This window comes from Tachysurus fulvidraco, chromosome 19 (assembly GCF_022655615.1).
Source record: "Tachysurus fulvidraco isolate hzauxx_2018 chromosome 19, HZAU_PFXX_2.0, whole genome shotgun sequence".
NCBI classification, from domain to species: domain Eukaryota; kingdom Metazoa; phylum Chordata; class Actinopteri; order Siluriformes; family Bagridae; genus Tachysurus; species Tachysurus fulvidraco.
In genome coordinates, this window is record NC_062536.1 from 16,509,808 (window position 1) to 16,525,540 (window position 15,733).

General features: G+C 45.2%; 1 protein-coding gene across 1 annotated transcript in view; it reads right to left on the reverse strand.

The window, feature by feature from the left end:
- Positions 1-14,894: 14,894 nt before the first annotated feature.
- LOC113645553 (globoside alpha-1,3-N-acetylgalactosaminyltransferase 1-like) overlaps positions 14,895-15,733 on the reverse strand; it is an 11,469-nt gene continuing 10,630 nt past the window's right edge. The window contains exon 7 of the mRNA XM_027151222.2: positions 14,895-15,733. This exon is cut by the window's right edge and continues 592 nt beyond it. Coding sequence (XP_027007023.1) covers positions 15,635-15,733 — 99 coding nt within the window. The 3' untranslated portion in view covers positions 14,895-15,634.

Sequence of the window (15,733 nt, forward strand, 5' to 3'; positions counted from 1 at the left end):
ATAAAACCGTGACAGATATCTCTCCGACCGCAAACGATTTACTGAATGAGGTGGATTTGCATTCTGGAACTACAGTGATGGAAAAAAATGAAAGAAAAAGAGGCTGGAGCAGGACGGAGTAGACCCATTGAACAGCAATCATTTATTGGTCTTGCCCCTGAAGTCATTGTGAGGGGAGATTTCAAAATCTTCGGAGAGGTCGGACAAAAGGACAAACTGTCATTCACTAATTTAATGCATCAGGTGGATAAAGGATTGAGAAGGGGCCTTGATGAAGCAGAAATTATTGAAGCTGTAATAAAAGCCATTAGCCAAGCTTACACAATATGCTTGAAATAAAAAGAGATCTCACTTTCTCACAGCTGAATGTAATATTGAAGGGACATTTCAAGGAGGACAGTTCTACTGACTTGTACTACAAATTGATGAACTTTACACAAAATGCAAACGAGTCTCCACAAGCCTTCCTATTTAGAGCTATTGAGTTAGAAGAGAGGTTGCTGCACACGTGTGAAGAAGGTGGTGAATATTTTAGTACAGAGCATATTCAGAAAAAGTTCTTGTGCTCAGTGGGCACAGGTTTGAGCAGTGATCATATAAAATTTCAGCTGAGGCCGTATCTGGATGATTCAGAGATCTCGGATGAAATGCTGATAAACAAAACAAACGAAGCAGCTGGTGACGAGACAGAGAGACTAAATAAACAAAAGGAGAACACAGGGAGTAAAGTGGCAAAAGTACACCAGCTGTGTTCAGAAATGCAGTCCCATTCTGGCAAGCAGGCTGAAATGACCACCAAAGGGTTGGTTAATAAGCAGCGAAGTGACATCTTCAGGTGAAGAGGCAAAGAGGCATCAGCAATGGAGGGACAGAAAGAATCAGAGCTATATGAGATGGTTAAACTCCTGAGAGATGAAGTTGCAGAACACAGGAAGATTCAAAATCACCCTCCTGAGCGTATAACCAAGGGAAGAGCCAGCAAAGTGTGCAGCGCTTGTCAGGAGAAAGGTGAGGAGGATCAGATGTGGAGTTGTGGGACATGCTGCTCATGGTTGTAGAGCAATAAAGAATCCAGCTGAGGGGAGGAGTGATGTAAATGATATCTGAAACCTGAAAGCTCCACCCCATTCTGAACTGCATTGATCCACAAGAGAAAACCCAAGAGCTCCTGCGGCAAAGAGTTAAACAATTGGAAGCGGAACTTGAACAAAAAGGAAAGGCTGGGCATGCCAGAGCTACCACCTACATCTGCTACATTCCTTTACAGCATCAAGCTAAATTGGATAAACTAATGGGTCCAAGAAGGATGGTTGACTTTGATGGCTTCTTTGAAGGTGTGCCGGTGAAGGCGCTCTGGGACACTGGATCGCAGGTGACCATCATCAATGACGAGTGGAAAAATACCTACCTTCCCCATCTACAGACACGGAGCCTGAGTGAAGGTGAAACCCTCATTGGTCAAGCAGCAAACCAAACCGACATTCCCTTCTTTGGATGGGTGGAGCTGAAACTCCAACTAGGGCCAAAAAGAGGGGCTCAGGTAGAACTGCTGGTGCCAGTGCTTGTCTCAAAGGAGCAAGGTGTGGGGCAGCCTCCAATCATTGGCTACAATGTGATATAGCATCTGGTGTCAAAGGGAATGTAGCAGCACCCTGATGTCCCAGAAGTGGTAAGGGAAGCTTTCTCATTCAACTGCAGAAAATCTGTTGCACTGATCCAAATGATCCAGGATGGGGACCAAGCGGAAAGAGAGGGAATAGTAAAGGTGGGAAAGATTAATATAATAGTGGCAGCAGGACAGATGACAACAGTAAGTTGTAATGTTAGGACTGGTCAGCTTGCTGCAAAACAGGATGTCCTGTTTGAACCAGAAGATATCCCACAGTGGCCTGAGGGGCTAAATGTAGCCAGGATAATAGTTAGTCTTCAGAAGGGGAACAAAAGTACAGATCTCAGTTACCAAAAGCAGCAATAGGGATATTACTCTCACTCCTCGTATAGTCCTGGGACGAGTACAGCAAGTCAGAGCCATATATCCAGCAGACACCCAACCCGTCGTTGCAACATCAGACTGGAATGTCAGTAGTGGTGATGGGATGGCACGAGTAGCAGTCACAGAAAGTAGAGAGGGGACAGGTGTACACCGCATTGTCAACACAGTCCAAGATGTTAACAAAGAGCTGTGGGACCCACTAGTGTCGATAGATCACCTGACACCTGAACAACAAAGGAAAGTCCAGCAAATGCTTAGAGAAGAATGTGAAGCATTTGCAAAAGAATGAGGATGATGTGGGGTGCATCCCATCACTCCAGCTGAAAATCAGGCTAAGTGACACGTCTCCAGTAAAACGTACGTATGTCTCTGTGCCAAAACCTCTGCACAATGAGGTAAAAGCATATCTGGAAGACCTCTTAAATAAGAAATGGATTCAGAAGTCTCACTCTCCTTATGCATCCCCAGTAGTCTGCGTGCGAAAGAAGGATGGCAGTCTTCACCTCTGTATAGACTACCGGGAGCTTAATCACAAATCCATCCCAGACCGTCATCCCATTCCTAGGGTGCAAGACATGCTGAACAGTTTAAGTGGGAGTACATGGTTCTCAGTCCTGTATCAGGGGAAGGCGTATCATCGGCGGTTTGTGGAAGAGGGCAGCCAACCCTTTACAGCTTTCATAACACCTTGGGGCCTTTAGGAATGGGTCCGGTTCCCATTTGGCTTGTCCTCTGCTCCTGCTGAGTTTCAGCGCAGTATGGAGGAATGTTTGCTGGGACTCAGAGACAACACCTGTCTTCCATACTTAGATGATAACCTTGTACACAGTAATACATTCGAGGAGCATCTCAATGATGTCAGAGAAGTACTACGCCATTACAATTTAAAAAGCTTGCAGTTCAAAAGTGCAAGCTTTTTAAGTCTGAGGTAAAGTTCTTGGGAAAAATAGTGTCGAAAGGGGGCTACACAATGGACTCCAATGAGACTGCACCTGTGCAAGCACTAAGGGACCGTAAACCCAAAACTGTGGGTGACCTAAGACAACTGCTGGGGTTTCTGTCCTACTACCGCACATATATTCCTGGATTCTCTCAGATTGCCAAACCTCTGTATGAACTCTTGTCAGTGAGAAAGCTTTCAATAAAATAGTGCAAGCCGTAAAAGTCATGATAGTAAGAAGGAAGGAGGAAATTGCGAAGAACAGCTCAACTTCATCGTAGTCAGCCAATATCATAGACAGAACACCACCAAAATGTCCTCATCCAACTTCTTGAGTTCTTGCTGAACCCTCCAATCTTAGGTAACCCTGATTTTGAACAGCCCGTCGTATTGCATTGTGATGCGTCACAAGACGGACTTGGTGCTGTACTGTATCAAAGGCAGCAAGGGAAACTGGTAGTCATTGGCCATGGGTCACGGACACTAACGGCTCCAGAAAAGAATTATCATTTACATTCTGGGAAACTGGAATTCCTGGCACTGAAATGGGCCATTAGTGAGCAGATCCATGAATATCTATATTATGCCACCTCCTTTGTGGTCTATACAGACAATAACCCGTTGACATATGTTTTGTCCACAGCCAAGCTCAATGCCACCACTCACCGATGGATAGCAGAGTTAGCCGACTACAATTTTACCATCAAATATAGACCAGGTCGCATACACCGAGATGCTGATGTGCTGTCAAGGATGCCTCTGGATAAGGAAAGTTATATGCAGGCCTGTTCACAGCAGGCCAGTCCAGCTGCTGTCACAGATGGTCTTCTTGTGAAGTCAGAGGAAGAGGGGCCCTGGATGTGCCCTTTCGCCCTAGCAAAAGTTTGTTCTTTAGTAGAGCAGGAACAAGGGGAAGAACAGATGGCTAAAGTAACAACTGAGGCACTGAAAGAGGCCCAAGAAAAAGATCCAGTGCTAAAAAGGGTACGAGAGTATGTGATGACAAACCAGTTGATGAGACGTGACCGTGACAATGAGGTGACTGTACTGTACAGACAGAGAAGCAAGTTATACCTGGACGAGGAAGGAATACTATGTAGGCAATCAGCAGGGCAAACTCAAATAGTGCTGCCTAGCAAATACCTCCAGTTTGTGCTTAAGGAGCTTCATGAGGAAATGGGACACCAAGGGGTGGAGTGCACACTGAGTCTCATCCGAGAAAGATTTTATTGGCCTCACATGCAAGGTTACGTGGAACATTACGTTACCAAAGTGTGTAGCTGTTTGAAACAGAAACGTCCAAACAAGATGACGAGAGCACCATTGGTAAATATAGTAACTACTTACCCTTTTGATCTGGTGTCTGTAGATTTTCTGTATTTAGAGGGCTGTAAGGGTGGCTACGAATACATCCTTGTGTTAATGGACCACTTCACACGTTAGGATCAAGTTTATGTTGTGACAGAAAGTATGAAGATGATTTGGAGAAATGTTTGTGTAAATGTATGAAACTGCTCAAACTGCTGTGATGATTGCTCAAGAAGGCATGTTGTGCTAGCAGTCTAACCGTAGGGGGCTCTGGCAGGGAAAAAATGGTGCAAGCGAGGACTGAAAACAAAGAGTTAATAAGAAAAAAACAGAGAGTTTTTGGTGTGTGAAAAAGCGTGGAATTAACGCTTCCATTTGTTAGCAGAGAGATAAAATAAAATACAATAAACGAACCCATTTAATCATGCACGTCTGGAACTTCATTTATTTCAGCATGCAACATCTAAACTGGCTACCTGTTAAATTTTAGAATTGATTACAAACTGCTGCTACTTACGTACAAGGCTCTTAATGGTTTAGCTCACATGTATCTAACTAGTCTTCTAACACGTTACAATCCTTCATGCTCTCTGAGATCACAAAACTCAGGACTTCTGGTAGTCCTGAGAATATCTAAGTCTAATTAGCTCCCAAACTTTGGAATAGTCTTCCTGATAGTGTTCGAGGCTCAGACACACTTTCCCAGTTCAAAAGCAGATTAAAAACTCATCTCTTTAGTCATTCATACACACACATAATACATCCCATAACATTATGCACCATTACATTAGACTTGCACATTAGCAGATATGTTAATCCCTCTACACTGCTTTTCTCTTTCTACCCATCCCGAGGCATCTAGCCATTGTACCAGCTCGGATCGTCTTCCATGTGATGAAGATTTTGGACCTCCACAGAGATGAGGCTGACTCTATGAGAATCCTGAGACATCTACAGATCTACCAACTTCAGTGGACTCTATGATACCAAGAGGAGCAACCCAGGGTGTTGGAAATGATTGCAGTGCAACTTAGGATGCTGTGGATGATGGTACAATACAGGGTGCTGCATATGGTGGTGGGGCAACACGAGGTGCTGGAAAAGCTGCTGGGGCAACACATGGTGCTGAAAATGATGGCAGTGCCACACAAGATATTGAAACAATGGTGCAGCACAGGGTGGTGGAGATGGCAGCAGTGCAGCACAGGGTGGTTTTATTATTTAAAGTAATAAAAAATATTTAAAAAAGTTAAATTGTGAATATCCTAGAAACTGTAGTTCCAGCATTAAGAAACATTGCACTACAGTATGTGCTAGTCTCTTATACACCTGTCTTTGAACACGTCAATGTCAACATCTGTCACGCATACAATCTTGAGTACAGGGCTGTAAACAACCCTGAGTACAACACCGAGTACATCCCTGAGTACAACGCCGAGTACATCCCAGAGTACATCCCCGAGTACAATTCAATTCAAATCAATTCAAGTTTATTTGTATAGCGCTTTTTACAATTGACATTGTCTCAAAGCAGCTTTACAGAACATTATTATAAGAATAATATAAAGATTAATAGAACACAAAATTCAAGATTAATATTAGATAGACCCCTCCTTGAACCGCCACTTTATTGTGGTGGAGGGGTTTGCGTGCCTGAATGATCCTAGGAGCTATGTTGTCTGGGGCTTTTTGCCCCTGGTAGGGTCTCCCAAGGCAAACAGGTCCTGGGTGACAGGCTAGACAAAGAGCGGTTCAAAAAACCCTTATGAGTAAAGTAAAATCAAGGTCCGTGACGTCGGCCGGTAAGGCCCACCCGGGGCCCCACCCTGGAGCCAGGCCCAGGGTTGGGGCTCGCATGCGAGCGCCTGGTGGCCAGGTCTTGCCCCCTGGGCCCGGCCGGGCTCAGCCCGAAAGAGTGACGTGGGGCCGATCTCCTGTGGGCCCACCACCTACAGGAGAAACCGTAAGGGGCCGGTGCAATGTGGATTGGGTGGCAGTCGAAGGCGGGGGCCTCGGCGACTCAATCCCCAGACACGGAATCTGGCACTAGGGACAGAATCTCAATCCCCAGACACGGAATCTGGCACAGCGGGAGGTTGAGAGATACCGACTAGATATAGTTGGGCTCACCTCCACACACAGCTTGGGCTCTGGAATCCAACTCCTTGACAGAGGCTGGACTCTCTACTACTCTGGAGTTGCCCATAGTGAGAGGCGGCGGGCTGGTGTGGGCTTGCTCATAGCCCCCCAGCTCAGCAACCATGTGATGGAGTTCACCCCGGTGAACGAGAGGGTCGTTTCCCTGCGCCTTCGGGTCGGGGATAGGTCTCTCATGGTTATTTGTGCTTATGGGCCAAATGGCAGTGTAGAGTACCCGACCTTCTTGGCGTGTCTGGAAGGGGTGCTGGAAAGTGCTCCGACCGGGACTCCGTCGTTCTACTGGGGGAATTCAACGCTCACGTGGGCAGTGACAGTGACACCTGGAGGGGCGTAATTGGGAGGAAACCCCCCCCCCCGACCTGAACCCGAGTGGTGTTCTGTTATTGGACTTCTGTGCTAGTCACAGTTTGTCCATAATGAACACCATGTTCAAGCATAAGGGTGTCCATCAGTACACATGGCACCAGGACACCCTAGGTCGGAAGTCGATGATCGACTGGTTGTTTCATCTGACCTCCGGCCGTATGTCTTGGACACTCGGGTAAAGAGAGGGGCAGAGCTGTCAACTGATCACCACCTGGTGGTGAGTTGGATCCGATATTGGGGGGGGAGTTGGACAGACTTGGCAGACCCAAACATACTGTGAGGGTCTGCTGGGAACGTTTGACAGACTCCGGTAAGAGAGATCTTCAACTCCCACCTCCGGCAGAGCTTCAATCAGATCCCGAGGGAGGTTGGAGACATTGAGTCTGAGTGGACCATGTTCTCCACCTCCATTGTCGACGCGGCCGCTCGGAGCTGTGGCCGTAAGGTCTCCGGTGCCTGTCGCAATCCCCGAACCCGGTGGTGGACCCCGGAAGTAAGGGATGCCGTCAAGCTAAAGAAAGAGTCCTATCGAGCCTGGTTGGCTCGGGGGACTCCGGAGGCAGCTGATAGGTACCAAAGGGCCAAGCGAGCTTCAGCCTGGGTGGTTACGGAAGCAAAAACTCGGGTCTGGGAGGAGTTCGGTGAGGCCATGGAGAAGGACTATCGGTTGGCCTCAAAGAAATTCTGGCAAACCGTCCGGCGCCTCAGGAGGGGGAAGCAGTGCCCTGCTCACACTGTTTACAGTCGAAGTGGGAATCTGCTGACTTCGACTAGGGACATCCTAGGACCGTGGAAGGAATACTTCGAGGTTCTCCTCAACCCCACCCACATGTCTTCCACTGAGGAAGCAGAGGGCGGGGGCTCAGTTGTGGACTCGTCGACTACCCAAGCTGAGGTCACTGAGGTAGTTGAGAAGCTCCTCAGTGGCAAGGCACCGGGGGTGGATGAGATCTGCCCTGAGTACCTCGCGTGGAGGTGGGGGACAGTGCCTCTGGACTGGCAGACTGGGGTGGTGGTCCCACTGTTTAAGAAGGGGGACCGGAGGGTGTGTTCCAACTCTAGGGGGATCACACTCCTCAGCCTCCCCGGAAAAGTCTATGCCAGGGTACTGGAGAGGAGAATTTGGCCGATAGTCGAACCTCGGATTCAGGAGGACCAATGCGGGTTTCGTCCCGGTCGTGGAACACTGGATTATCTCTATACACTCGCCAGGTTGCTGGAGGGTTCATGGGAGTTTGCCCAGCCAGTTCACATGTGTTTTGTGGATCTGGAGAAGGCTTTCGACTGTGTCCCTCGTGGTGACCTGTGGGGGGTGCTCTGGGAGTATGGGGTCCGGGGCCCTCTGTTAAGGGCTGTCCGGTCCCTATATGACCGGAGCAGGAGTTTGGTTCGCATTGCCAGCAGTAAGTCAGACTTGTTCCCGGTGCATGTTGGACACCGGCAGGACTGCCCTTTGTCACCGGTCCTGTTCATTACTTATATGGACAGGATTTCTAGGCGCAGTATGGGGCCGGTTTGGGGACAACAGGATTTCGTCTCTGCTTTTTGCAGATGATGTTGTCCTGCTGGCTTCCTCAAACCAGGACCTTCAGTGTGCACTGGGACGGTTTGCAGCCGAGTGTGAAGCGGCGGGGATGAGAATCAGCACCTCCAAGTCCGAGGCCATGGTTCTCAGTCGGAAAAGGGTGGCTTGCCCCCTTCAGGTTGGTGGAGAGCTCCTGCCTCAAGTGGAGGAGTTTAAGTATCTTGGGGTCCTGTTCACGAGTGAGGGAAGGATGGAGTGGGAGATCGACAGGCGGATGGGTGTATCTTCTGCAGTGATGCGGTTGATATACCGATCTGTTGTGGTGAAGAAAGAGCTGAGCCACAAGGCGAAAGCTCTCTATTTACCGGTCGATCTAAGTTCCTACCCTCACCTATGGTCATGAGCTTTCGGTCATGACCGAAAGGACGAGATCCCGGATACAGGCGGCCGAAATGAGTTTCCTCCGCAGGGTGGCTGGGCGCTCCCTTAGAGATAGGGTGAGGAGCTCGGTCACTCGGGAGGAGCTCAGAGTAGAGCCGCTGCTCCTCCACATCGAGAGGAGTCAGCTGAGGTGGCTTGGGCATCTGTTTCGGATACCTCCTGGACGCCTCCCTGGGGAGGTGTTCCGGGCATGTCCAACCGGGAGGAGGCCCCGGGGAAGACCTAGGACACGCTGGAGAAACTATGTCTCTCGGCTGGCCTGGGTACGCCTCGGTATTCCCCCGGAAGAGCTGGAGGAAGTGTCTGGGGAGAGGGAAGTCTGGGCATCCCTGCGTAGACTGCTGCCCCCGCGACCCAGCCCTGGATAAGCGGTAGAAGAAGAAGAAGAAGAAGAAGAAGAAGAAGAAGAATATTAGATAGATTTAGTTCACAATGTGTACGTATATATCCCCAATGAGTAAGTCTGAGGTGACTCAGGCAGCAGTGGCAAGGAAAAACTCCCTCTGATGGTAAGGAAGAAACCTCGAGAGGAACCAGGCTCAAGGGGAACCTATCCTCATATGGGTGAAACTGGAGGGTGTGATTATAAATATACAGTCTAACAAATGTTGTATAGATGCAAAAGATCACATGGAGTTCACATCTTTTTAGTATAGCAGAATCTAAGTGTAGCTGGTAGATCTCTGGATGCCTCAGGGTTCGCTGGGTTGGCCTCATCTCAGTGGTCCAAAATCTTCATCGCACGGAAGACGATCGGGGTGGTATAATTTTTGGATGCCTCGGGATGGGTAGAAGAGAGAAGCAATGGAGAGGGATTAACATATCTGCTGTTCATAAAATTTGCAATTCTGATATAATAGTGAACAGTATTATGGGATGTATTATGTGTACGCCTCACTAAAGAGATGCGTTTTTAATCTACATTTAAAGTGGGAAAGTGTGTCTGAGCCCCGAACACTAACAGGAAGACTATTCCAAAGTTTGGGAGCTAAATATGAAAATGCTCTACCACCTTTAGTAGGCTTAGATATTCTGGGAACTACCAGAAATCCTGAGTTTTGTGATCTCAGAGAGCGTGAAGGATTGTAACGTGTTAGAAGACTAGTTAGATACATGGGAGCTAAACCGTTAAGAGCCTTGTACGTACAGTAAGTAGCAGCAGTTTGTAATCAATTCTAAACTTAACAGGTAGCCAGTGTAGAGATGATAAAATTGGGGGTTATATGGTCATACTTTCTTGTCCTAGTGAGAACTCTAGCAGCTGCATATTGGACTAACTGTAGCCTATTTATTAAAGATGCAGGACAACCACCTAGTAATGCATTACAGTAGTCCAGTCTAGAGGTCATGAAGGCATGAACTAGCTTCTCGGCATCAGATACAGACAGGATGTTTTTTAGCTTGGCAATATTTCTAAGGTGGAAGAAGGCTGTTTTTGTAGTATGGGCGATATGATTTTCAAAGGACAAGTTGCTGTCTAATATAACACCCAGGTCTTTCACTGTTGAGCTACTAGTAACAGTACATCCCTCTAAATGGAACTTGTGAGAGTTTCTGTGTACTGGTTTTTGGACCTATAAGTAGTATTTCTGTCTTATCAGAGTTTAATAACAGAAAATTACAGCTCATCCAATCTTTTATCTCTCTAAGGCACTGAGTTAATTTGGACAATTCAGCTATTTCATCTGGTTTTGATGAGATATATAACTGTGTATCGTCAGCATAACAGTGGAAATTAATACCATGTCTTCTAATGATGTTCCCTAATGGAAGCATGTATATCGAGAAGAGCAGGGATCCATGGACTGATCCTTGAGGGACCCCATAATTAACTGGCAATAAGCTGGAGGATTCACCATTTAATTGTACAAAATGGTATCGATCAGACAGGTAGGATTTAAACCAACTTAAAGTCTGTCCATGAATGCCTGTTTAATTTTGTAAGTGATCTAGGAGAATGTTGTGATCTATAGTGTCGAATGCAGCAAGTAGAACTAATAAGTGCAGTTTCTGTGCTATGATGGGGCCTGAAACCTGACTGAAACTCTTCAAAGATATTGTTCTCCTGTAAGAAGGAGCTCAGTTGAACAGACACAACCTTTTCTAGTATTTTAAACGGAAGGTGTGAAATAGGTCTGTAATTTGATAGTTCATTAGGATCTAAAATAGGTTATTTAATGAGAGGCCTAATAACTGCCAACTTGAAAGTTTTAGGGACAACCAGCTTTATATAGCACTTCTTTAAATAATTTAGTTGGGATGGGGTCCAGTGAACAAGTTGTTGATTAAGCGGTAGTAATAAGCTTATCTAACTCTTCCTGTCCTGTACTTGTAAAGCACTAAAGCTGTGAGTGTAGCACTTTAGGTGAGACTGAGTCACAAGCTGCTCTCACATGTTGAACATCACCTATTTTGTTCCTGATGCTTTTAATTTTATCAGTGAAGAATCTCATAAAATCCTCACTACTGAACTGTGATGGAATAGTGTGTTCACATTTCTGGGTTTTGTTAATCTAGCCACTGTGCTAAATAAAAACCTGTGGTTGTTCTGGTTATTTTCTATAAGTTTGCTCAGGTGCTCAGCCCTAACAGCTTTTAGAGCCTGTCTATAGCTGGACATACTGTCCTTATATGCTATTCTAAAAACCTCTAATTTAGTTTTTCTCCATTTTCGCTCGAGGTTACAGGTTTCTCTCTTGAGGGTGTGAGTATGGCTATTATACCACGGTGCCGGTGTTTTGTCTCTAACTTTCTTTAATCTGATTGGGGCAACAGTGTCTAATGTGCTAGTGAATATAGCGCCTATGCTGTTAGTCATTACATCCAGATTGTTTGTGTTTGAGTTAGAAGTAAGAAGTAAGAAGGTACAGTAAGAAGTCCAGTCAGATCAGGCAGGTTATTTGTGAATCTGTCTTTAGTGGTCGGAATAATAGTTCTACCGAGTCTATAACATGGTGAGACACAGTTAGTCTGTTCTATGGGTAGTGTGTACATTATGAGGTAATGGTCTGTGATGTCATCACTTTGAGGTATGATATCTATATCAGTGACATCTATTCTGTGTGATATTATTAAATCTAGTGTGTGATTAAGGCGGTGTGTAGTTCTAGTGATGTTTTGTTTAAGCCCAAATGAGTCGAGTAGGTCCATAAATGTGACTCCTAAAGCATCATTTATATCGTCAACGTGAATGTTAAAGTCTCCTACAATTAATGCTTTATCAAAGTTAACCAGTAGGTCTGAGAGCAAATCTGCAAACTCTGTAAGAAAATCAGTGTAGGGCCCTGGGGGTCTGTACATGGTTGCTATAGCAAAAGACATCATGGACTTTTTTCGTGTGCATGTGCAAGAGTGCAGCATTAAGAACAAGCACTTCAAAAGAATTAAATCTATACTGTGTTCTCTGATTAACAGTAAGGAGATCACTAGAGATAGTTGCAACACCACCTCCACGACCAGTCTGACGAGGCTCATGCTTATAGATATATCCTAATGGTGTAGACTCATTTAGACTGATGTATTCTTTTGGTTTAATCCAAGTTTCAGTAAGGCAGAGTGCAGTAAGGCTATTGTCTGAGATGATTTCATTTACAATAAATGCTTTGGGTGCAAGTGATCTAATGTTCAGAAGCCCAAACTTTAGGAACTGTTTTTGTTTGTTTCTTTGCCATTTTTCTGGTCTAATTACAGTAAGATTGTTTTGAGATTTTCTCGTGCATTTACTTTTTGATCTCACCACTCGGGGAACAGACACAGTTTCTATAGGACGAGCTATGTGTGCATTTGTATTAATGTGACGATGTGAAGGATGGCTATTGAAATTTAGATTTAAATCATAGTTTACCAGTCAGAAGGTGTGCAGCGCCTTGGAGATGTGGTCCGAGAGGATCTCCGCTCCAACTCTGCTGGGGTGCAGGCCGTCAGCACTGAACAGCCTAGGACGCTCCCAGAAAACATTCCAGTTATTGATAAAGACTAAATTCTGAGCCTGACACCATGACTGTAACCATTCATTTAAAGCAAAAAGTCTACTGAACCTTTCGATTCCTCGCTGGTATGTGGGAAGAGGACCAGACACGATGATCCTCGCCGTGGCGCTGAGTTGCGACCCGTCTCCACCAGGGTGTTGAAGTCCCTCTTCAGGATCTCCGACTGCTTCAGGCTGGTGTCGTTTGAGCCGGCGTGAAGAACCACAGCTCCGGTGTTTCTGCTCATGACCCTAGGTACCTGTGCAGTGACATCAAGAACACCAGCACCATGTAAGCAGTGAGTGCGAGCCTTACCTTTAGCCACAGTAGCACGGACGTGGCGGACGAAGATCACAGCGTCGCGGTCCGTCTCGCAAAGGGAAGCGAAGCAGTTCTGGGTGGGGATCTTGAAGACCGGTGGCGGCGGAGGAGGAGAGGTCCTTGCCCGGGGGCCTGCTCGCGTCTTCCGCTGCTGCACACAGGGTCGCTGGGCCTAGACAGAGAAACACACAGAGTAGAGGTGGAGGGAGTTGTAATTTCACGCCGGGAATTTACCTAAGACAGGTGAGCAAGCGATTGGGAAGCTTCCAGCACGGCTTTCCGCTCTCGCAGCTCGGCCTGCTTCACCTGTAGGTCACGGATCTGCTTCCCGACGGCCTCCAGCTCCAGTTCCAACGAGTGCAGCTCGAACGTGTCCTCATCTACACTCAAAGGCAGATACACAAGCGACATGGTGTTATCGGGCAAGTACAACAGAGATAATTGGTGTGAAAAAGTTGTACTAGCGGTAACCGAGCTAACAGGCTAGTGATGCTAACTAGCTAGAAGCGGACATTTTCAGGAAAACAAATAAAATGTTAGTGATATCAAAAGTATTCCCAGCAATTATAATGAATATAATGTAAAATGTATAATGTAAAAATATAAACTCAGGATAACTCAAAAATGAATTAAAATACTTAGCCAAGCAAACAAATGCGACCAGCGCGTGGCAAACAATTCAAACACAAGCCCAGTACAACCTTGAGTACAATGCCGAGTACAACCCTGAGTGTAACGCCATATACAACCCAGAGTACAAAGCCGAGTACATCCCCGAGTACAATGTCGAGTACAACCCCGAGTACAACACCGTGTACAACCCCGAGTACAATCCCGAGTACAACGCCGTGTACACGTGGTGAGTACTTCACATGTTGTTTAGTGAATTGATAGTTTCTGATATGTTGTCATGTAGATGGCTAATGTTATATGCATATGTTTGTGTAGACATTTACTGTTTTTTATATTGCTTTTTTATATTCATGCAATATCTGTTGCATTTAAACAATGTTCAGTACATGTACGAGACAAATGTGTGATAATGCTTAATGCAAATACGTAATATTTCCTGCAAATATTTGATATCAGCACCGAGGTCACAAAGCCTTTCTAGCACATCATCATGCAGGTTGGTTGTTGAACGATTTCTTTACTGGAAGCATGGAACTGCCTGAAGACCTGCACCACGTTAGTTCTTCCTGGCCATGGTTACGTCATCCATATTACCCGACTATTTAAATTCCCATTCATTGAGCCGCTTTCTAGCGCGTCGCCGCTGATTTGACTTAAACTCTGTCCTCCAACCCTGACTCCACCATGCCGGAACCCGTGTTTGTCGTACCAGTTACGTCTTAAATCTCCACATTTCTCTCTCTCTCTCTCCCTCTCTCTCTCCCTCTCTCTATTTATTTATTTGTTTGTTTGTTTGTTTGTTTATCCATTTATTCATTTATTATTTGCAAAGAAAAAAACAATTCTATGCATGAACAATGGTTCTGTTATGGGGGGGTCTATTCTATTTTCTAGTTGCTGCTGTCCCCACTCGGTCCATGCATGCGCACGGACGGGCGCATGGATTCCTGCCCCGAACAGAACCATACCGCCAACACTAACTGTATGCTATCATCTTATAAACTCTCATTTGACAAAGTGGTCCTGAGAGAACTAAGGTCTTTACCCTCAGAGAATTTATTCAAAGCACAAACACGTTTTCTCCTCTCAGTCTGTCTGGGGTGGAATACCAGGCTCTTTACATAAATTTTTATCTACAGAATTTACCGAATTCTAAATTGAGATTATCAGCAAAGGGCAAGAATAAACTGGTGAGGAACACTATAACACCCTCAATATAAAACAACACCAAGCAACTCATTTGTTTATAATAAAGTAGGTGATGTTTATTTCACACAATGTTGTCATTCTGTATTGAAAAAAACAGTTAAATTTTAGGACACACTCAAGATCATAGAGATAATATCCAAGGCTAAAACAAGAGAAAAAAAACAAAAAACAAGGACAATTTCTTCATGAGAAAAATATGAGGACAGGCGTTTACGTCGACAGTTGATCACATTGAGTTAAAAATCAAATTGAGTCAATCTTAATGATTAAATATCTGTCTTTCACAAAATAATCATAGAAAAATAATAAACTAATCCTACGCCACCACAGTGTGTGTATGTGTGCGTGGGGGGGGGGGGGGGCATTCCTAGTCATTCCTAAAACAACGTTATAATAAAAGGGTATGAATTAGATAGACACATTAAACATTTACAAAATATTTCAGATTTTATTTTTGCCTAATTCTTTAATAAACTGTATGCTGAAGTATGAAGTTAATAGTTAGGGTTAGCTGCATCTTTTCATCTTTTCAGGATGTTCTTTATGTTCTTTATTACAGTTTTCAGAAAGATTTGTCTTCTTTGGTTAAATTACACTTAGTAAAATAGGATACATAAATATGCATGTTAGCAAAGCAGAGCTTAATTCAATGTGTAAAGGTTTATCAGTTTAATTAATTTATGTTAACAGGAAAGTCATAAGAGGTGATTTGATTGGGTCGTTGTGTGATGACCTAATTAATTAATTAATTCTTCCTGAGCTGGTGTTAGTTATTTATTGGGTCGAACCTCAGCGTAGTTCTTGATCACCTGTGAGAAGCGTATCACTTTCATGTTGCTGGTTTTCTGATGCACGTCCTGCCACAGGTA